At 37.0% G+C, this 23751-nt stretch overlaps 1 protein-coding gene across 3 annotated transcripts in view; it reads left to right on the top strand.

Annotated features, from left to right (window-relative positions):
• NFATC3 (nuclear factor of activated T cells 3) overlaps positions 1 to 23751 on the top strand; it is a 186703-nt gene that overhangs the window by 58337 nt on the left and 104615 nt on the right. For all 3 annotated transcript variants that reach the window (XM_074202066.1, XM_074202063.1, XM_074202065.1), the window contains exons 2-3: positions 4611 to 5745; positions 11149 to 11311. In XM_074202066.1, the coding sequence (XP_074058167.1) occupies positions 4611 to 5745; positions 11149 to 11311 (1298 nt within the window). The remainder of the gene's footprint in view (positions 1 to 4610; positions 5746 to 11148; positions 11312 to 23751) is intronic.

The raw sequence follows: 23751 nt of genomic DNA, 5'->3' as shown, positions 1-23751 counted from the left end.
GACTAAGCTGCTGACTTATTTTTCATGTTTTTCCTGCATCTCTCTCATTTCTTTTCCCAATTTTTCTTCTATCTCCCTTACTTGATTTTTAAGATTTTTTTTGAGCTGTGACATAGCCTGAGCCCAATTTCCATTTTTCTTGGAGTCTTTAGGTGTATGAGTGTGTACTTTCTCATCTTCAAATTGAGTATTTTGATCCTTTTTGGGATCATAGACAATGAATTTCTCAATGGAGTGCCTCTTTATTGTCTCTGTTTACTCATTTCCCCAGCCTGTGCTTAGTTTTGGGGTGCTTCCTGAGCTTTTGGGTATAATTGGGACACCCTCCCCCCACAAGGATACCAGTGTGTGAAACTCTGTTTCTCCTCCTGGTCTGTGAATGACCACAAGTGACGCCCTCTGCCACAGGGTTGAGGTGGGGGGGGGGAAGCCCTGTTCTATGGGGGGGCCTAGAATGTGATCAGGATCTGAATGTGGTGAGAGCCCCAGAGTCCTGTTCCAGGTATAGAGGACAGACCTGGGGACTCCTGCTTACTGGCTCTACCTGCTTCTGTTCTCTGGATCTGGGCTGCCCCAGCTGTGGCTGCTTGCCGACAGCCCTAAGGATTGGGCTTCATGCTCTCGCTCTGGCAGAGGTGCCTCCCCCTGATCTTTTTTTTTAATTAATTAATTTATTTTTAGGTTTTTTTTGCAAGGTAGTGGGGTTAAGTCGCTTGCCCAAGCCCACACAGCTCGGTGTTTGAGGCTGGATTTGAACCCCCTCTAATCTTCCAAGTTGTGTCTGGTCCTCCCCCAGGGTGTAGGACAGGAAAGTGCCCCCTGCTGTTGTGAACCGGGGCTCTCAGGTGCCCTGAGGCTGCCTCCAGGAGGCTGAAGTTCCTCAACTCTGGAGGGCTGACCCTCTAACACTGTGGAGCAGAGCCTTTTCACTATTTTCCAGGTTACCTTGGTCTGGAGAATTGCCTCACTGGATCCCTCTGTGGGTTCTGTGTCTCGAAAATTTAGTTAGAGTCATAATTTTATGATTTTTTAAAATATTATGGAGAGAACACCAAGGAGAGGCTCTTCTGTTGCCATCTTGTCTCCCAGAATATTAACTCTTAAGAGGGAATGTCCCACTCATTGAGTTCAAATCTAACCTCAGACTGTTAACTCTGTGACCCTGGGTAAGTTTTTTTTTTTTTTTAGGTTTTTGCAAGGCAAAAGGGGTTAAGTGGCTTGCCCAAGGCCACACAGCTAGGTAATTAATTATTAAGTGTCTGAGACTGGATTTGAACCCAGGTACTCCTGACTCCAAGGCCAGTGCTTTATCCACTACACCACCTAGCCGCCCCAAGCTAGGTAATTATTAAGTGTCTGAGACTGGATTTGAACCCAGGTACTCCTGACTCCAAGACTGGTGCTCTATTCACTGTGCCATCTATCCGCTCTATAATTTTATTTATTTATTTAGGGTTTTTTTAGATTTTTCAAGCCAGTGGGGTTAAGTGCCTTGCCCAAGGCCACACGGCTAGGTAATTACTAAGTGTCTGAGGTCGGATTTGAACTCAGGTACTCCTGACTCCAAGGCCGGTGCTCTATTCACTGCGCCACCTAGCCTCCCCTGTTTTGTTCTTATTATGTGCTTAGCATGTGCCATGAACAATAGATGGATATATAAAGAAGGGCCAAAAGATAAAATTAAGATAAGAATTAGAAAACAGGATTCAGGCATTAACTATGTGAATGTTAAGACTTAGTTTTCACATCTTTCAAATGAGAATTATACCACCTATGAGATTGTTGAGAATCAAATGAGATAACATGTTAAGTACTTTGCAAACTGTAAAGCATTATATAAATACTATTACTTTGTAAGTAAAGATAATCAAGGTCAACTGTATGACTGATAATACCTTGCATACTAGAAATTTTAAATGGTTGTAAATATTTATATTATAGAGAAGGAAATGTCAAATCAGTTCTGTATCTGTCAAGAAAACCTATGTGTTTCTTCCTTAAGGATATGATTTCTCTCTCATTACATTCAACTTAGATCAATGCATACTATGGGAATGACATAAAGACTAACAAACTGCCTTCTGTGGGGGGGTGGGGGAAGGGAAGCAAGATTGGGGGGATTGTAAAGCTCAGAATAAATAAAACTTTCCTAAAATAAAAAAAGAAAATCTCATATGAGTTTTTCAGAAGTCAGACATGACTGAATCAACTGAATAATAACAACAACAAATATTTTTGGTAGTAATAAAACTGATAATGCCCAATTCTGTTTTAATTATTTTTGAACTTGTGGAATTTTATATAGGGAAGATAGCAAGAGGCACCCAATAGAGAATATGACAGATTTGGAATGGATGGAATTATTTCAGGATACATTTGGATATTTTGTGTGTGAAAATGGTGCTACTATACTCCATGACTTTTGAATTGCTTTTTAATTTTTGTTTGATTTTATAAGGCAGTGGGGTTAAAGTGACTTTCCCAAGGTCACACAGCTAGGTAATCACTAATTGACTAAGGTTGGATTTAAATTCGGGTTCTCCTGACTTCAGGGACGGTGTTCTATCCACTGCACCACCTAGCTGCCCCTTTGAATTACTTTGTAGCAGTTGTGATGGGTTTCAATTAATCAGCTATATTTCTTTTCTTGGTTTTTTGTTTTTGTTTTTGTTTTTATAACCAGTAAAATGCTGGCTGTGATCAAGGGTGCTGAGGAATCATTTTCTCAGCCATATCAGCAAATGTTGATTAAGAATGTGTGAATAGATATTCAGAGATTCAGCTTGGTCTAAAATTTTTAGTATCATTCCTGGTTGAACTAATTGGCATACAGATTCCTAATTAACCTTATTTTTTTTACAGTTTTATAAATGTTAGAAATATAAGTATGTTTGCATAATGTAAGAAATGTCTACCTGACCTAAAATGTTAATTGTGGTGGGATAGATTTTTCTTCTCAATTTTTTTTCTTCTGCCTTCATTTTTTCCAAATTGAATACTTTTTTCTTCTTTCCACTTTACTCCCCTCCCCCAACTGAACAATAAAGAAAAAGTCCTCATAACATACACACACACACACACACACACACACTCTCTCTCTCTCTCTCAAATGATATACTTACTATTTTGACCATGGCCAAAATATATACCTCATTCAGCACTTTTAAGTCCATCGCTTCTCTGACAGAAAATGGCTAACTTCATTCATTTCTTTCGAATTGTATTAATCATTACACTGACCAAAAGTTCTTTAGTAATTTTTTTTTTGCAAGACAGTGGGGTTAAGTGATTTGCCCAAGATCACACAGCTGAGTATTAAGTGTCTGAGACCGAATTTGAATTCTGTGCACTGTGCAACCTAGCTGCCCAGAGTTCTTAAGTCTTTCAAGGTTATTTTTCCCTAATACTGATGTCATTTTAGAAATTGTTCTCCTGTTTCTATTCGTTTCACTTTACATAATTTTATAGAATTCTTTCCAATTTTGTCTGAAATTGCCAGTTTTTTTTTTGCGGTACATAAATCCATTATATTCATAGCACATAATACTTTATTACATTTATATACCATAATTTAGCCCCAGTGGGGAGTATCACCATATTTTATCATGAAGAATGTCACGCATATTTTTCTCTTTACTTTGTTCTCTTTAAGGTGTAAGTATATTAATGATATTCCTGAGTGGCGTGGCATGTATGATTTGGTTACTTTTGGGGGAACATTTCCAAATTGCTTTTCAGAATGATTGTACTACTTGACAGTTCTACTAGCAGTGCATAAGGGTTCCTGTTTTCCCATAGCCTTCCTGACATTTGTCATTTTCCCTTTAATCATCTTTCCTAAATTGCTGATGAATGTGAAGTAGAAACTTGTGTTGCTTTAATTTATATTTCTCTAATTGATGATTTGAAATATTTTTATATATCTATAAATAGGTTGATTTCTTTCTTTGAAAACTGCCTGTTCATATCTACATATCTTTATCTACTGGAATAGGTCTTAGTTTTATAAATTTTAATCAGTTTCTTATAAATCTTGGATATGAGGTATTTATCAGACAACCTATCTGAAGATTTTTTTCCTAGTTAAACCTTTTCCTTTTAATTTTATTTCAGTGGTTTTGTTATTGCAAAACTTGTAAATTTTATATTTTGTGCCTCTTTCTATCCCTTCTTTTTTAAAAATTTTATGATTATCTTTCCTCTTCCTCCTCATCCCCCATGATTTCTTCTTTGTAACAAAGAAAAATGCTTAAGTATAACCACCTGTTGTGTGTAGGGACTGCTTCTTTAATTTGGTACAATATTCCATACCATTTGTCTTTTTTTCTCCATAGAAAGGGAGTAGGTCTTCTGTCCTTTGGGGACCAAACATGTTATAACAGTTAATAAACACTCAGTTTTAAGGGGCAGCTAGGTGGCACAGTGGATAGAGCACTGACCTTGGAATCAGGAGTACCTGAGTTCAGTTCCAGCCTTAGACATTTAATATTGCCTAGCTGTATGGGCTAGTCATTTAACCCCATTGCCATAAATAAATAAACATTCACTTTTAATTTTTATGTTCTCATTTACGTTATTTGTAGTCATTGTGTTTTTTCTTTCTTTGCCAGATACTGAATCAGCTGATTGTACATCCATTTACATCTTTAATGTAGATCAACCTCCATCAACTGTAAACCAGCCAATCTGTATTCCTCACCATGGATTACAGTCTCACACCTCAGTTTTATCACCGCCTCTTCAGCTTCAGGGTCACAAAAACTATGAAGGGATTTGTGAGATTCCGGACTCTAAGTATAGTCCACTAGGTGGTCCCAAACCCTTTGAATGCCCAAGTATTCAAATTACATCTATTTCTCCCAACTGTCATCAAGGAATAGATGCTCATGAAGATGAACTGCATACAAATGGCTCAGAAGGTGATTATTTGGAAAGACCCTCTAGGGATCATCTCTATCTTCCTCTTGAACCATCATACAGAGACTCATCCCTTAGTCCAAGCCCAGCCAGCAGCATTTCCTCCAGGAGTTGGTTCTCAGATGCTTCTTCTTGTGAATCTATCTCTCATGTTTATGATGATGTAGAGTCTGAGCTCAATGAAGCTGCTGCCCGATTTACACTTGGGTCTCCTTTAGCTTCTCCTGGTGGTTCTCCAAGAGGCTGCCCTGGTGATGAATCTTGGCAACAGCAATATGGATTTGGGCACTCATTATCACCTAGACAGTCTCCTTGTCATTCTCCTAGAACTAGTATCACTGATGAAAATTGGCTTAGCCCTAGACCAACATCTAGACCTTCATCAAGACCTACCTCCCCTTGTGGGAAGCGCCGACACTCCAGTGCTGAGATTTGTTATGCTGGTTCGCTCTCACCTCATCATTCACCAACCCACTCTCCTGGTCACTCTCCCAGGGGGAGTATAACAGAAGATACATGGCTAAGTACTTCTCTCCATGGAATGCAAAGCCTGAGTCCTGCACACTTTTCATTTCAGTGCTGTGCAGAGACTGACATCCCTTTAAAAACACGAAAGACTTCTGAGGATCAAACTTCCACTTTACCAGGAAAAATAGATGTCTGTTCAGATGACCAAGGAAATTTATCACCGTCCCTAGATACTACCATAGATGATAGCCCTGGGTCTCAGCATCCTATAAAGAAAGATTTGTCAAGTGACCAATTTCTTTCAGTTCCTTCGCACTTTACCTGGAATAAACCAAAGCCTGGCCATACCCCTATATTTCGGTAAGGAAATACAAACAAGTAAATTTGATTTCTTCACAGGAATAAATCAAGTTTTAGTTTATAGAGTTTATTTAATGTAACTTCATTTGTGCAGAGTAATTTATTGCATTTTCTTTAAATAGCTTAAAATCCAAGTTAATTTTTTTTATTCAAGTAGTGTAGGATATAGGTAAAGGTATTAATTCAAGGGTTTTAGGTTTTTTGGGGTAGCTAGCCATAATTGTAGAATATTTAAATGGCAGAGAGATTATAGTATAGTTAGTGATAGGATAATAGTGTACTAGAGTTGTGATTTTAACTCTGCTACTAAACAGCTGATCTTTGACAATGAACATTGGTGACAAGTAAATTATCTGTTCAACACTCAGTGAGAAATCGATAACAATTTTTCTCTCCTATCTATACCTTTTTGTCCTTCTCTACCTCTCTTCTCCTTCCTCTTCTATTTTTCGTCATTTCTATTTTCTGATTCCCTTGTCAATTCTTTTGTGTCCCTTGGCAGATATTTTCTCCTGGCTCAGTGAATCTTGGTTAAAAAAAACCCCAAAAAACCTGTTCTAATGCATTCAACAAATCTCCTTATGAATTTGGAAGGTAGAGTGGGATGGATTTGGTGTGAACCTGCAATGTTTAATACGTATGAGAAACTTTCAATGTGGAAAAAATACTCGAACTTTGAAACTTTCCTGAAAATCTTTCAAAGATGATAGAGAAGTGTTATAATCTCCCTTGATAAACTTCTTTAGTGTTTATCTAAAAATAAAGAAATTTATTCTGCATTATAGTTTGTCTTTCTTATCACTTATTTTGTCCTCTTTGAAGGACTGAACTGATTTGGGGGTGGCTAGGTGGTGTAGTGGATAGAGCATTGGCCCTGTGGTCTCGGACACTTAATAATTGCTTTAGCTGCATGACCTTGGGCAAGTCACTTAACCCTATTGTCTAGCAAAAAAAAGAAAAGGAAAAATAAACTGATTTGTGCTGCCATAAAAATTTTCATATTCTTTTAAACAGATGATAAATCTCTTGTCCTTTTGTACAAGCTTAACAACTTTATGAGTGATATTTTTTTTTTTTGCAAGGCAAATGGGATTAAGTGACTTGCCCAAGGCCACACAGCTAGGTAATTATTAAGTGTCTGAGACTGGATTTGAACCCAGGTTCTCCTGACTCCAGGGCCTGTGCTTTATCCACTACGCCACCTAGCTGCCCCTTGAGTGACATTTTCTTTATTATATTTCTCTTTTATTCACTTCTCAAATCTCCATTTTAATCTTTTAACCAAACTATTGTAATGATTTCCTATTCAGGGTCTCTGCTTTCATTCTCTCTTCTTTTTAACCATTCTCTCAAAATCTCTCCAAAGAATTTTCTTCAGGTCCTGATATTTGCAGATTTATCTGTCTTTTCATTTCTCCTTCCCCTCTTCCCTCTTGCCACACATTCTGTTCATTACACTCAAACTCTCTTTCAAAAGCTTGCAGTGGTTCTAGTTACCTCTAGAATAAAACTACAGATCGCTTCCCCTCAATTTAAAGCCATCAGCTTTCTTTTTTCTGATTATGTTTCCTACTTTAATTCCTATTAGTTCCCTTCATCCCTTTACATTTTAACCAATTTGTGCTATGCAGTCCACTGCTTGCTTTGGATCCTTTCTCCAGTCATCCTGGAGGCCTCATATACCTTTACAGCACTCAGAAGTTTTATTTCCTTCCAAGTATAAAATCTCCCTTATCTTTCCTGTGATTGTACTTCTTACTTTGATTTGTCCATGTTATGTGGTTAGCCATGTTGTCAAACTATATTTGGTGTTTCTGAGTTTCCAGAACCTTACACATTTTCTCTCATATTTGCTGACTAGATTTAAAAAACATGGACAGATATTTAGATAACACACACACAAATACATACTTAAAAAAAAAACTAAATGAAGAAAGTGAAAGGTGGTAATTTCAATATTGAATGTGGCAAAGTATTTACCTCTTAATTCTATATATTCACAGATTCTTAATTAAGGATGCCTCAGGAATTCCAGAAGATTTGGAGCATGGCTCATATGAGAGCAAATTTATCTCCTAATCTATAGGACCTGTAGAGAAGGAAACTCAATAATCTATGCTTCTAAATTAATCTACAATAGTTTACTTTAATGAAATTCTGTTGGTTACTTTTTTTTTTTTTTTAAGTTTTTTGCAAGGCAAGAGGGTTAAGTGGCTTGCCCAAAGCCACACAGCTAGGTAATTATTAAGTGTCTGAGACCGGATTTGAACCCAGGTACTCCTGACTGCAGGGCTGGTGCTTTATCCACTACACCACCTGGCCGCCCTTTGTTGGTTACTTTTTAAGGGAAAGGGTATTATATTTCTAGAATTCCTACTCTTTGGCAGTATAGTGCTAAGTACTGTTTTTTAATTTAATTTATTTTTTATTCTCATTTTGTACAAATGTTCCTTAACACCAACAAAATATTCCCGTTCACAAGCAAACAAAATACCCCTCCTCCCCCAAGAATATAGATAGACCCGCTTGGGCAAAAAAAAGCAAAGGGGAGAGAAAAAAACCAAAACCAAAAAAAAACACAATAGTAACAATTGTAGGTATGGCCAGGTGGCGCAATGGACTAAGCCCCAGTCCTGGAGCCATGAGCACCCGAGCCCATATCCAGCCTTGTAAACCCAACAATCACCCAGCCGTGTGACATGCAAGCCACCCGATCCCCACTGCCCTGCAAAAACCAAAAAAAGAAAAAGGCCCAAAATAAAATAGTAATAATAGTAGGGGTGGCTGGGTGGCAGACAGAGCTTTGGCCCTTGAGCCAGGAACACCCGGGTCCAAATCCAGCCCCAGACACCCAAAGATCACCCTGCTATGTGGCCCCAGGCAGGCCACCCAGCCCCACTTGCCCTGCACCCTCCCCCAAATAATAATAACAAAAAATGTGCTTGAGTCTTTGTTCCAACACTAATAACTGAGTCATGGGTGGATCTCATTCTTTATGATAAGTCCATCAAAAAAGTTACTTCCATATTTTTCCATTGTTGCCATTGTTGATCACAACTCCCTCCTTTCTTATTTCTCCACTACCATGTACTCTATTTTCTCTCTCCTTTCGCTCTGACTCTGCTGTAGGGTCGTTGACTGGCTCAGCAGACAGATCCCTGGTCCTGGGGCCAAGAAGCCCTGAGCCCCCACACCATCCCCCAGGCCCAGAATCCACCTGGCCCTGTGGTCCTGGACAGGCCTTCCAATCCCAGCCCCCTGCAAGAAGTAAAAAAGAAAATATGTTATATCTGACCGCTCTCCCCCCATGGTCCATCCTGTCCTCCTTTATTCACATCCCCACCCCTTCCCCCTGCTCCCCCCTCCCTCTTACTTCAGATGCCTATACCCCATTGAGTATATATGCTGTTTCCTCTCCTAGTCACCTCTGATGAGAGCAAAGGTTCCCTCATTCCCCTTGCCTCCCCCCTTCCATATCATTGCAATAGCTCATTGTAATAAAAAAAATCTTATTATATGAAATATCTTTGCCTATTCCCCCTCTCCTTTTTCTTTCTCCCATTACATTTCCCTTTTTTTCTATTGACTCCATTTTTACACCATATTTTTACACCATATTTTATCTTTGAATTCAGCCTTTCTGCTCTTTTCCAGGTTACCTTGAGTGGGAGAACTGCCTCAATGGGTCCCTTTGTGGGTTTTGTCTCGAAAGTTTAGTTAGAATCCTTAGTTTCAAGTTTTATCACAGAGCGCCTAAGACTGGATCACTTCTTGTCGCCATCTTGGCTCTGCCCCCCTCATTTCCTCTCAGTAGACACCTTAAATTATATATCACATAAAAGATCCCTCATCTAATCTTTCTTTGTTTCTGCTCCGGGGGATGAGGTGGCCTTTATTTATTGTCAACACCAGCTCATCTACTTAGAATTTTGATTTTATCTGTTCTAGGGTTTTTCAGGACCTTTGCCTTTTAATAGTTGTCCTCCTAATTTTTAACCTTCCTGTTTCCTGGTTCTTTCTTTGTTGCTTTTGAAAATGCCCAAATCTTCATTATTCCTAAACTTTGACTTGACTGCTGTCCCTTCAAGCTGTAGTATATATCCGTTTTCTTTTGTAGCTATATTTCTATAGAAAGGGCTAACTGTGCTTAATTTTTATTTTTTTCATTCTTTATTTAAGCATGCAAAAAAAGAGCCTTACTACTTGCAACTACTTGATAGATTCTCTATCAAACTAAATTGTTCTTAGAATAAGAATCAGGTTTTCAATTTTTTTTCCTTTGTTTTTATTTGGGGAGGAGTTTTTAATTAGGGGGCTTAGATTTTCCTTCTACAAATGATCATTGAAATATTTTTTAAATGCATATTTGAGAGCAGAAAGTACTGATAAATAGAATAATTTTTTTTTAAGGCAATGGGGTTAAGTGGCTTGCCCAAGGTCACATGGCTAGGTAATTATTAAGTGTCTGAGGTTGGATTTGAACCCAGGTACTCCTAACTCCAAGGCCGGTTCTCTATCCACTGTGCCACCTAGCCACTCCTAAATAGAATAATTTTGAAAGTAATGAGCAGAATTACTATACATTTCTAAAAAGTAAGCAGCTTAGAGATTGATGGATTCATATATATTGATAATTAAAATTTTAATTAAGGAGTTATTTTATAAAAAAGTTGGAAACAGCTCACAGACCTTTTTCTACCCAATAGATAAAGAAGAGACTGAAGGATAAGAGAGAGAAGAGAGGCTAAAGAAGGGGAGCAGCAGGAGAGACAGGAAGAGAGAAGTTATCAGGAAGGAGATAAGAGAAGGCAGTCTACTGAAGAAGTTGGATTGAATTTGAGAACAAAGATATATTTAGAATTTCTAACCTGAACACATTTTATATTCTTTTCCTTCTCTAACATGACTGCCAACCTATAAGCTCCATTGTGTTTCTATACATGTGAATGAAAGGTGGTCTCAAAGTCAGAAAGACCAATCTCAAGACTTCCCTCTTAACCATACTGGACATGGCTGGGCAAATCATTTAATCCAGGCACCTCTTTAAATGTTATAAAATATGGCAATTATAGATGTGCTTTGGTAGAGAAAAGTTCCTCGTCTTTTTTATCAAAAAAATAATAGGTCTGAACAAAAAGAGATTAGGGTGTTATTTTAAAAAACATTATAGTTCAGAAGCTGCTCAAAGGTCAGAATATTAGTCATTTTCTTTTTTACAATAAAAACCAAAGGAAAATGGAAGGGCAAGTATAATTTTATTATAAATAAGTGATTTTCTTAACAGTCTTTATTTTTAAATACTTTGTTTTGAGACCATTTAGGTTAGAATGCTATCCCTGGCAAAATAATTTCTCTCTTTTTGATAATGGTAAAGCAATATTCACTTTTGTGTTTTCTTTGTAGCACATCCTCGTTGCCTCCTCTAGACTGGCCTTTACCAGCTCATTTTGGACAGTGTGAACTGAAAATAGAAGTACAACCTAAAACCCATCACCGAGCCCACTATGAAACTGAAGGGAGCCGGGGTGCAGTAAAGGCATCTAATGGAGGACATCCTGTTGTGAAGGTATCAGGCTTTTGAAGAGAATTTTGTTTTCTGCAATAAAGGATGGATCTCTCTCTCTCTCTCTCTCTCTCTCTCTCCTTCCCAAGAAAGCAGGTGTAGTGGCAGAAACATTGCCATCATGTGACCGTTAAGGAATACTGACAGATTTTTCTTTTGTTGGGTAATGTTTCTCAAATCCTTTAGAAAACTTGCCCCTGTGGAGAGAATTCCTACAGATCAGGACCCTTGGTCTCAGGTTTGTGATTATAGACAGAGTATCCTTGAGAGAATTGGCCATTTTATGTGTTATGTGTTAAGAAAAATCACTTATTTAAAATAATAAATTATAGTTGCCCTCCCACATTTTATGTCAAGTGTCTTTAGAATTTATTTCATACAGTTATGTAAATGTATGAATGTTGAAAACTATCTTTTGCATCCAATTGTGAAAAAAAATAAGAGACTGAATACTAAGCTTTTCATATTGTCATTCTCTCTTGATAAGATTTGTAAGGAAGGATCATGCAAGTATTAAAGATACCGGTTTAATTCTCTGAGGTTCTTTGTATTTTGTTTGAATTAAAGGAAAAATTTTATTGAGCATTGTGGTGGTGGCCTTTTAGGTGAGATGGATGAAGTTTTAGTTTCTATTCAGGTTATTTAGTAATACTGCAATATAAACCTGTTACTAGGAAACTAATCTCAAATTTAAAATACTCCATTTAAGGGGCAGCTAAGTGGCACAATGGATACAGCACCGGGCCTGGAGTTCAAATCCAGCCTCAGACACTTAATAATTACCTAGCTGTGTGACCTTGGACAGTCATTTAACCCCATTGCCTTGCTATTTAAAGTGAATATTTCTGAATGTAATCCTCAACTGTGAAAAACATTTTTTGTCATAACAATATGAAACTCTATGAAATTGGGTGAGTTAGGTTACTGTAACAGAATTTTTTTCTTTTTATGTGGAATTATAAAATTGTGCAGTCAAGTGAAGTCTCAGATTTAGTCTACTCAGTTTTCTAAAACATCCCATAAATGATTTTTTGAAGACCCTCAGTGCCTCATATGCATATGGGGCAATTTTATTTATCATTTATAGGTAGAAATTGTTTTGCTTTTAGGGCAGTTTTAGTTATTTAAAAAGGAAATATTCTGCAAATGTTTAATTTTTAATGTAACTTCTGAAATAAAACTACGGAATGATAAAATGAGCAAATACAAAGATGGCTTTCTTGATTTGTATTGTTAAGAAGTTTAGGTTGAACTCACTCTTAATGTTTTTTGGATGCAGGCTGGATTCTTATGAGGTTGTAAGATGTTGATATTTCATTTTTTTTTAAAGATTTTATTTGAGTTTTACAATTTTTCTCCCAATCTTACCTCCCCCCCCCCCACGGAAAGCAATCTGTCATTCTTTATTTTGTTTCCATGTTGTACATTGATCCAAATTGAGTTTGTTGAGAGAGATATAGGGTTCTGGTTTTTAATCCACTCTGCTGTTTGCTTACATTTTAAGGGAGAGTTCATCCCATTAACATTCAAAGTTATGATTACTAATTCTTTATTGCCCTTCATGCTATCTTCCCTCTGTTTGTATTTTGCTCCCTTTCTCCCCCTTATCTGTATTCCTCAATATTTTGTTTGTGAATATCACTCCTTCAGTGTTTTTGCCCTCCTGTGTCACTCCCTCTCCTTTCTTTCCCCTTTGCCTTTTTCCCTTTTCCTTTCTCCTCCTTTTGTTCCCATTTTCCCTTCCCCTTCCCTTTCCCTTTCTCCATCCCCACTCCCCTTTTCCCCTTTTATTATTTGAAATGTTAGATGTTTTTTAAGTTAACTAAGTATGTGTAAATTAAGTCTGGTGAGAAGAAGATTCGGGTGTTTCTCATCTCCCTTCTTCCCCTCTATTACCATAGGTATTTTGTACCTCTTAATGTAATGAGATTTACCCCATTCAGTCCCCTCCTTCCTCCCTTCTCCTTCCTGTTCCCCTTTTTAAGGAGGTAGTGTTCTGAGTCATAGAAAATTCTGAGTATCCGTCACTTCTAGCTAAGTACATTCTATCTAATAGAGTTAAAATTCTTGAGAGTTATTAGAGTCTTTCTCCCAAGTAGGGTTGAAGCCAGTTACATCCCATTGGATAACAGTCTCATGGATAGGTCATGAATGTCCATCACTTCTGGCTAGGTATATTCTCTCTGTTAGAGTTACAATTCTCAAGATTTATGAGAATCTTTTTCCCCATGCTGGGATATAGCCAATTTCAACTTGTTGGATAGCAGTTTTTTCTTTTACCACCCCCCCCTTTTTTTTTTTTAACTTTTTCATGTGTCTCTTGAGCCTCCTATCTTATGTCCAAATTTTCTATTTAGCTCTGGTCTTTTCATCAGGAATTTTTGGAATTCTTCCATTTCATTAAATGTCCATCTTTTTCCCTGAAAGAGAATGCTCAGCTTTGCAAAATAGTGGATTCTTGGTTGCATTCCAAGCTCCCGTGCTCTTTGAAATATCTCGTTCCAGGCCCTTCAATCCTTTAATGTTGATGTAGCCAGGTCCTGTGTAATCCTTACTGTGGCTCCTTGATATTTAAATTGTTTCTTTCTGGCTGCTTGCAGAATTTTCTCTTTTATCTGATAGTTCTGGAATTTGGCCACAATATTCCTCAGTGTTTTCATTTTAGGATCTTTTTCTGGAGGGGATCGATGTATTCTTTCAATAGCTACTTTGCCCTCTGGTTCCATGATATCAGGGCAATTTTCCATCACTAGATCCTGTAATATTAAGTCCAGGCTTTTTTCTCTTCAGCGTTTTCAGGAAGTCCAATAATTTTCACGTTGACCCTTCTTGACCTATTCTTGAGGTCAGTGGTTTTGCTGATGAGATATTTTACATTTTCTTCTATTTTTTTCTTTTTTTTTTTAATTTTGTTTGACTGGCTTTTGCTGTCTCATGAAGTCATTAGTTTCTGCAGACTCCATTCTTTTTTTTTTTTTTAGGGAGGAGTTTTCTTCATTAACCTTTTGCAATTCCTTTTCCAATTAGTCAATTCTACTTTTGAAAGAGCTTTCCATTTGACCAATTGAGGTTTTGAGAGAATTATTTTTTTTTGCATTTGCCCAATTGAGGATTTGAGAGATTTATTTTCATTTTGTATTTGTCCAATTTTATTTTCTAAGGATTTGTTTTCTTGTTGCAAGGTATTTATCTTCTCTTGGGTTTCTTTTGCCAAATTTTCCAATTGATTTTTAAACTCCTTCCTTATTTCTTCTAGGGAGTCTTTCTGTACTGGAGACCAGATCATATTCTCCTCAAAGGTCTAGGTCTCTCTGAGTTAGGGTCTTTTCCTTCCAAGAATTTTTCTATGGATCCACCTTTGAGCTGACCCTTCTTCATTTTGCTAAGACCTTGAGTTGGGGAGGGGCTGGTTCACAGGGGCTTGGGATCTCTAGAGGCTTTACTCACTGAGTGCAGTTTCTCTAGCTGGCCAGTAGGAGGTGCTGGTTGCTTTCTCTGGAGTGACTGTGACCTTGATTGAGGCCTTCTCCCTTAGCTTGAAGGGAGGGGTTGAAGCTTTTGAATCAATGATGGGCTGCCTTCAATCCATGGTGGGTTTTACCCTGGGGTGAGGTCATTCCTCTCCCTATTGTCAGCTGGGCTGGTTCTTCTGCTCACATGCCTGTGCCTGAGGCATGGGTAGTCGGCAATTGTTTGTTCTGGGAAGGGGCCTCAGCTGCAATGGAGGCGTGGACTCAGAGTTCCTCAGTCCCGAGGAGCCCAGGGATGGTGTCCACAGCTCTCCTGTACTGGAACTCTCCCCCCCAGCCCTGTTGGCAAACTCCAGAGGGTCAGTGCCAACACCAGTGCCTCTGTTCCCTCCTGAAGCTCCCCGCGTTGTAGCCCCACTGCAGATCCAGCAGGTCTATCTCTTGGGCCCTCAGACTCCCTGGCTCCAATTCAGCTACTAATCTGGCTAATTGGGGCTGATCCTGCTGCTCTCTGAGCCCGGACTCACCTGCCTGAACTCACCCAAAGCTGCAGAAGATAAATCCTTAGGTAGATGTTTGTTCTCCTGGCTTTTCTTTCAGGGTTTTGTGGGTCGGATTTCTGTTAAGAGGTTTGTTTCGATAGATAGAGAAAGATCAGGAGACTTTAGAACTGTGCCTGTCTTCTCTCCACCATCTTGGCCAGAAGTCGTTATTTCATTTTTCATTTTGAGCAGTTTAATTGGTGCCATCTTTGAACCAACCTTAGTAGACATTAATTGTTTGAAAAATATCATTAACAATGAAATTCTAGAGGGGCAACTAGGTTGCCTTGAAGTCAGTAGTACCTGGGCTCAAATCCGACCTCAGACACTTAATAATTACCTAGTTGTGTGGCCTTGGGCAAGCCACTTAACCCCATTAGTCTTGCAAAAAAACCTAAAGAAAAAAACAAAATTCTAGATATAATTGCCAGTTATTGAAGTGTTAAAAACAATAAAATTCTTCTGGGTTACTGGTTAGAATAAAAAATGGAAGAGGACGAGCATTATATTTTCTTTTTTCAAATTGTAATATTAAATTACAAATAAAATGAACATTTGCTAATGTAAAATAAACCAGAAATTGAAGACTGTAATGGAAGCATGAATGTTAGGTACAGCTTAAAATCTATAGCTCGATGTGATTTTATTCTTTTTAAAAATAATTTTAGTTCCAAATTTTCTTCCTTTCCAGCCATTAACAAAGCAAACAAAACAATATTCATTGCACTTTTAAAGTCTAGTGGAACACATTTCCATATTTACCATTGTTGCCAAATTAAGACTAGATAAAGAAAGTGAATAAAATGGATGAGTCTTTTGGAATTGTCATGGGATCATTGTATTAATTAGAGAAGCTAAAATTTTTTACAATGATCATCATTTCACCTTTCAATAGATGGTCATTCCCTCAATTTTTAGTTCTTTGCCAACACAAAAAAGAGGTGCTTTAAATATTTTGTCCATATTGGTCCTTTTCTGATTTCTTTGGGATACAAACCTAGTTGCATTATCGTTGGGTCAAATGGTATATATAGTTTTATAACCTGTTGGGCCTAGTTCCAAATTGTTCTCCAGAATGGTTAAACCAGTTTAAAGCCCTTCCTGTTAGTGGATTGATGTACTGTTTTTCCCATACCCTCTCTAGCATTTATCATTTTCATTTTTTTGTCTCATGAGCCAAATTAATAGGGATGAGGTGATAACATAGATTTACTTTAATTTGCATTTACCTTATTATTAATGATTTAAACAAAGCATTTTGGGATGACTTGATAGCTTTGGTTTCTTCTGAAAACTTCATATCCTTTAACTATCAGTTGTGGAATGGCTTGTATTCTTATAAATTTGACTCAATTCTCTATATATTTGAAAGACGAAGTCTTTATCAGATAAACCGGTGGTAGATTCCCCTACTGTAAATCCTTCTCTGTCCTCCACCTTCCAGTTTTCTCTATTACTTTTAATTTTGGATGCATTGTTTTGTTTCTTGCAAAATCAATTTAATTTAATGTAATTAAAATTATCCACTTCTCATTTCTATATATTGTTTGGTCATAAATTCTTCTCTTATTCATTGTTGTGACTGAAATTTTCCATGTTTCCCTAATTTGCATGTGATAATTAGCCTTTATGTTTAAGTTATTTACCTATTTGACCTTAACTTGGTATATGCTGTAAGATGTTGATCATGCCAAATTTCTGTCAGACTTTTCACAGTAGTTTCTGTCTTTTTAGTTTTTATCCTTTAGTGAATTCTTTCCTCAACAACTTTAATCTTTGAGTTTATTTATCTAGACTAGGTTATTATTCTCATTTATTTCTGTATATTGTATGCATCATCTGTTCACTTAACCCACATCTCTATCTGTTCCACTTATCAACTTGTCTTTTTTTATCCAGTATCAGATGTTTTTGATAGTAGACTGGATTCTTTCACTTTTTTCCTCCCATTGATTACCTTAATATTCTTGACCTTTTGTTCTTCCAGATGAATTTTATTATTTTTTTCTAGATTCTTTGGAGGTTTAATTGGCTAAGTATAATAATTTATGTAGTGTTGTTATTTTTATTATATTGGCTTGGTCTATTGTTAAGCAGTTAATACTTCTCCAAATTCAGATCTTTGTATAAAAAGTGTTTTTATAAATATGTTTATATAATTCCTTAGAGTGTCTTGGCAGAAGACTCGGGTATTTCATGTAGTTTGCAGTTTTTTTTGTTGTTTTTTTAAATTTTTTAGATTTTTGAAAGGCAAATGGTGTTAAGTGGCTTGCCCATGACCACACAGCTAGGTAATTATTAAGTGTCTGAGACTGGATTTGAACCCAGGTCCTCCTGACTCCAAGGCCAGTGCTTTATCTACTACGCCACCTAGCCGCCCCAGTTTGCAGTTGTTTTAAATGTAATTTTGCCTTATTTCTCTACCTACTGGCTTTTGTTTTTTTATGTAAAAATATTGTTAATGTTTGTAGATTTATTTTATATCTGGCATCCTTACTAAAGTAGTTAATTTTTTTTCCATAAATGCAGAGAGTGATAGTTTTTTTTCTTGTTGCTCAGTCTTATTTTCAACTTTTTGTTTTTGTCTTAATACTATAGTGAATAATGATGTTTATTGACGAAGGCCTCTAGTTTATCCCCATTACAGATGATTCTTATTTTTGGTTTTAAATAGATTCTCTACTTAACACTTTAGGAAAACCTGCATTGATTTCTGTGCTTTCCAGTGTTTTTTTAATAGAAATGGGTGATGTATTTTGTCGCATGATCATATCATTCTTATTGTCTTGGTTTTTGATGTAGTCAATTATGCTCATAGTTTCTAAATAATGAATTGGCCTTGCAGTCCTGTATAAATCCCATTTGGTCATATTGTATGATCTTTGTGATATATTGCTGTAGTCTCTTTGCTAATAATTTTGTTAACAATTTTTATATCTGTAATCTTTGGAGAAATTGGTCTATGTTTTTTTTTTTCTGTTTTACTTTTTTCCTGATTTAGGTATGGAAACCACAGTTGTGTCAAAGAAGGAATTCGGTGTAGGACTCCTTCTTTAACTATTTTTTGCATATAATTTCTACGGCATTGCTATTAATTATTCTGAAAATCTTTAGAATTCACTTGTAAATCTGTCCGATCCTGAAGATTTTTTTTGTCATAAAGTTCATTTGTAGGGGCAACTAGGTGGTGCAGTGAATAGAACACGGGCCCTGGAGTCAGGAGGACCTGAGTTCAAATCCAGCCTCAGACACTTAATAATTACCTGGCTGTGTGACCTTGGGCAAGTCACTTAACCCTATTGCCTTGCAAACACCTTACAAAAAAGTTCATTTGTGACTACTGCAATATTTGTTTCTATAATAGAATTACTGAAGTATTTTACTTCTATTAATCTGGATGATTTGTATTATAAATATTCATCCATTTTATTTAGATTATCAGATTTATTGGCACATAATTGGGAAAAATAATCCCTAACTGGTTTTATTTCATTTTCATTGGTGCTGATAATTTAACTTTTCTCTCTTTTTTTGAAAAATGTATTTATTTACACATCATTGCGATAGACTTTCTATAAAAGTAAACATAATACTCCCCTCCCCTCACAAAGATAAGAGAAATATTATGAAAAATAAAGAGAAAGAAAATGAAAAAAATAATTGTACTTAAGTCTGTGTTCAGATAACCATCAGCTCTGCCTCTTCGATGGATCACATTCTTTGTCATAAGTCCATCAGAGAATTTTTCACAGTTAGTATTGCATGTATTCTTCCCCACTACTGTGTAGTATCCCTCCTCAGAAGTATGTTGTGGGGCTGCTAAGTGGCTCAACAGGGACAGAGTGCTGGCCTTGGAGCCAGGAGAATCCGAGCACAGTCTGGCCGCAGACAGACCAACAACCATGCAACCATGTGATCCCGGGCAAGTCACCCAACCCAATTGCCTTGCCCCCCCCAAAAGGTGTGCTGTGTCTGACTACCCTCTCCCATGATCTTCCCCTCTCTTCTATCTCCTATATTCTCCTCCCCTCCCCAGTCCCCTTTCTCTCATCCCTTTCCTCTTGGGTAAGATAGATTTCTATAGTCTATAGAATGTGTATGTTGTTTCCTCTCCCAGTCATTTCCGTTGAGAATGAAGACTCACACCTCACCCCCCCTTCTGCTTCCATTGCAAGAGCTTTTTTTAGACTCTTTTATCCCATTCTCCCTTTCCTTTCCCTTTCTCTCAGTACATTCCTTTTTTGCCCATTAACTCCATCTTTTATATTATGCCTTCCTATACCTTGTCTACACGTGCCTCTTCTAACTGTTTGCCAGAGTCCTGTACCTGAAGATCAAACTTTCTGTTCAGCTCTGGTTGTTTCAACAGGAAAGTTTGAAAGTCCCCTATTTCATTGGAAGTCCATCTTTTCCCTTGAAAAAGGATGCTCAGTTTTGCTGGGCAGTTGATTCTTGGTTATATAATCCAAGCTCTTTTGCCTTCCAAAATATCATATTCCAAGTCCTATGAGCCCTTAATGTAGTGCTAAATTCTGTGTTATTCTGACTGTAGCTTCACAATATTTGAATTGTTTCTTTCTACCTACTTATAATATTTTCTCTGACTCGGGAGTTCTGGAATTTGGCTATGATATGCCTGGGAGTTTTTTTTTTTTTTTAAGGGGGTTGTCTTTCAGGAGATGATCGGTGGATTCTCTCAATTTCTATTTTACCTTCTGCTTCTAGGATATCAGAGTTTTTTCCTAGAGAAATTGATTTAAAATGAAGTCTAGGCTCTTTTCCTGGATATGATTTTCAGGTAACCTTTTAATAATTTTTTTTATTCTTATTTTTTTCCTAATAATTTTTAAATTATCTCTCCTGGAGCTATTTTCCAGGTCAGTTTTTCCAATGAGATATTTTACATTTTCTTCTAGTTTTTCATTTTTTTTTTTTTTTTGGTTTTGTTTTTTGATTTTTTGCAAAGTCATCAGCTTTTTGGGGCAGCTAGGTGGCGCAGTGGAGAGAGCACCAGCCCTGGAGTCAGGAGGTTCAAATCCGGCCGCAGACACTTAATAATTACCTAGTTGTATGACCTTGGGCAAGGCACTTTACCCCATTGCCCTGCAACCCCCCCCCCCAAAAAAAAGTCATCAGCTTCCTTTAGCTACATTCTACATTTCAAGAGTTGTTTTCTTCAGAGAGCTTTCTTATCTCCTTTTCCATCTGTCCAATTATGCTATTTATGGCATTCTTCTCCTTACTGGCCTTTTGGACTGCTTTTCCCACTTGATCTAAACTGGTTTTAAACTTGTTTTCTTTGATAATTTTTAGTATTTCCTTCACTAAGCTGCTGACTTGGTTTTCATGGTTTTCCCACATTGTGCTCATTTTTCTTCCCAATTTTTCCTCTATCTTCCTTATTTGAGTTTCATAATCTTTTTTGAGCTCTTCCATGGCCTGAGACCAATTCCTATTTTTCTTGGAGGCTAATATATGTCCAAGATCAAATTTCAGTTTGGGTCTTCCTGACTCTAGGCCCTATTGTATTGTCTACTTCACCAATTGGCTTCTGTGTATTAAGTTTTTTAGCGTTATTCTCCTTTAACATGTTTTAATGTTTTTGCCAACTTCATTCTGTCCTTCCAAGTTTAACTAAACTTTGCCCATTCATAATTTCTTCAGGCATAATAATTACACTACTATTTTTTTCAATTATTCCCTAAAAGAGAAGCATTCACTTTATATTCAGTTCTAAGAAGGATTCTAAGAAGATGGCAGAATAAGGCAGGAAATCATCTGGCTCTCCTAAATCCCCCCCCCCCCAATTGATATAAAATTATGCCTCAAAGTGAACTTTGAGTGTCAGAACTCATTGAAACTCAGGGTAAAGCAGTTCTCCTAAGAGAACTTGGCGGGCATCTAGATGCCACATTGGATAGAGCACCGGCCCTGGAGTGAGGAGAACTTGAGTTCAAATTTGGCCTCAGACACTTAATAATTGCCTAGCTGTGTGATCTTGGGCAAGCCACTGTTAACCCTGGGCAAGTCACTCTTAACCCTATTGCCTTAAATTAAAAAAAAAAATTTTAAAGAGAGAGTGGGAGGCTATTAGGAAAGACTCCACCTCCTGTATCAACAAACTATAAACCCTTAGGGCTATTATCTCAAGCAACCCTAGCTTCTGGAACTTTCAGGAAACTCAGATAGGAGAGGGGTGATAAACCTCATCAAGGGAAGATTGCAGGGGCCTTCTTTGGCTTTGGAAGCTGGGCCCAAGTGTGCTGGCCAGATGCAGCCCTGGGCTGTGGGCAAAGAAGGTGCATACATGTTGTGGGGGATTGCAGTTGCAGAGATCAGGAACCCTGTTGGACTGTGGGCCTTCACAAGAGAATGGAGTGTCCCTGACTGATTCCAGGGGAAGAGAGGTGACAAAATTTGCTGCCTTGGGTGGGTCCACAGGAAGTAAGAACATTTGCTGTGACAACATTGCTGAATACCTGAAATCAGAATGCCAGATAGAATTTGGAAAACAACAGCACAAAAAAACCTGAAGCCTGAGATATCCCTCATACCTCAGGACTGGAATCCAACTTTAATATAGCCTGACTTTAACCCAAAGTTAATAGACAAGAATAGCTGTTAAAAAAATTAAAAATCAATAAAATGAGTAAGCAAAAGAGAACATAACTATAGATAGCTACTATGATGATACTAGAAGATTTGGGTTCAAACTCAGAAGAAAATAGTAAAATGATCATGCCCAAAAAACTTTTGGAAGAACTTGAAAGGGACTTTTAAAAATCAAATTAGAGAAGTTGAGGGAAAATTAGAAAAAAAATAGTATATGAAAAGAAAGCCAAACAATTGGAAAAAGAGATGTGAAAATTTACAGAAGAAATTAACTCCGTAGAAATTAAGTTGGGCAACAAGAAGCTTATGATTTAATAAAAAAAAAAAACAAGAAATAATAAAACAAAACAAAGAGAATGTAAAGCATCTCATTAGAAAAACAAATGTTAGGTGGCACAGTGGATAGAGCACTTGCACTGGAGTCAGGAGGACCTGAGATCAAATCTGGCCTCAGACACTAGCTGTGTGACATTGCAAGCCCTGTTGCCTTGCAAAAAAACAAAAAAAAAAACCTGAATTCATGAACAGATGGAGGAGAGACAATAAAAGAATTGTTGGACTGTCTGAAGGTTATGATCTAGACACTGTAATTCTAGAAATTGTTTAGGAAGATTGCCCTGATGTTTTAGAATGAAAGAGATCCCAAATGAAAACTTACAGAAACATCATAGCTAATTTCAAAGCTCTCATGTCTAAGAGAAAATAATATTACAAGCAATTAGGAAAAAAATACTGTAGAACTAGAGCCAAGGATAATACAAGATTTAGCAAGTTTTACATTAAAAGCCCAAAGGGCATTGGGCAACCAAGCAAAGACAAGCAAAACTGTAATTCTGAATGGGGGGAGAAATGGATATTTAATGAACTAAAGAACTTGTGTGTATTTATGAAGAAAAGATCAGAACTGAATGAAAAACCTGATTTAATAGATTAGGAAAAAGATAAGAGGGTAAATATTAAAAACCAATTATAATTTAATTATAAAACCAATTGTAATTTAATTAAAATGTTTACCTTTTAGTGAAAAATGAGCTCTGAATGGAAGAACTTTTACAAGTGGAGATATAAGTGACTGGAGAATTGATAGTGCTGGGATTTTATTCTTAACAGAACTGGGTTAAGGAAGGAATAATGAATATAGCCAGAATTGTGTAAAAGTCTAAACTTAAAGAGAAATAGAATGTCCTAGGAAAAGGATGCAGGAAAGACTTTTAGAAGGGAGGGTAAATTAAGGAATGAGAGGGTAAGGAAAGATGATCAGGAAGGAATTCTCAGAAGAGGTGTGGATTAGGGTTGTGATTGTTGTTGCTTGTACTTCTAGAAGGATCATACCATGCAAGTGAATTGCAAGACTAGATGTGACCCTGGATGCAGTGGGAGACTTTTATAAATGAAGATCTTTAAACACTCTCATTTTGATCGAGGAAGACCCTATTCAGTGATTAAGGCTAGGTAAAAAAGAAATAAGCCGGAGACTGGTCTCTTCAACCTACTCCAAAAAAAAAAAATAACAGAAGCAATAAAAATCATATTTAAATCAAAAAATGCAGAAATAAACTTTCGACAAAATACAACACTTATTTCCATTGAAAACATTGAAAAACATAGGTATGAAGGAATTTTTTTTCTTAAAATGATAGGAAGCATCTTCCTAAAACCATCAACAAGCATTTTTTTGTAATGGAAATATGCTAGAAGCATTCCCTAATAAGATCAGGAGTGAAATAAAAAGCCTGAAAGCACTCAATATTTTTCATTATTGTATTAGAAATGTTAACAGTAACAATGAGAGAAGAAAAAGAAATTGAAGGAATCAGAA

The sequence above is a fragment of the Macrotis lagotis genome, chromosome 1 (genome assembly GCF_037893015.1).
Source record: "Macrotis lagotis isolate mMagLag1 chromosome 1, bilby.v1.9.chrom.fasta, whole genome shotgun sequence".
Lineage (NCBI taxonomy): Eukaryota > Metazoa > Chordata > Mammalia > Peramelemorphia > Peramelidae > Macrotis > Macrotis lagotis.
The sequence above is the reverse complement of the archived record's forward strand: the minus strand, read 5'-3'. Positions and strand labels throughout refer to the sequence as shown.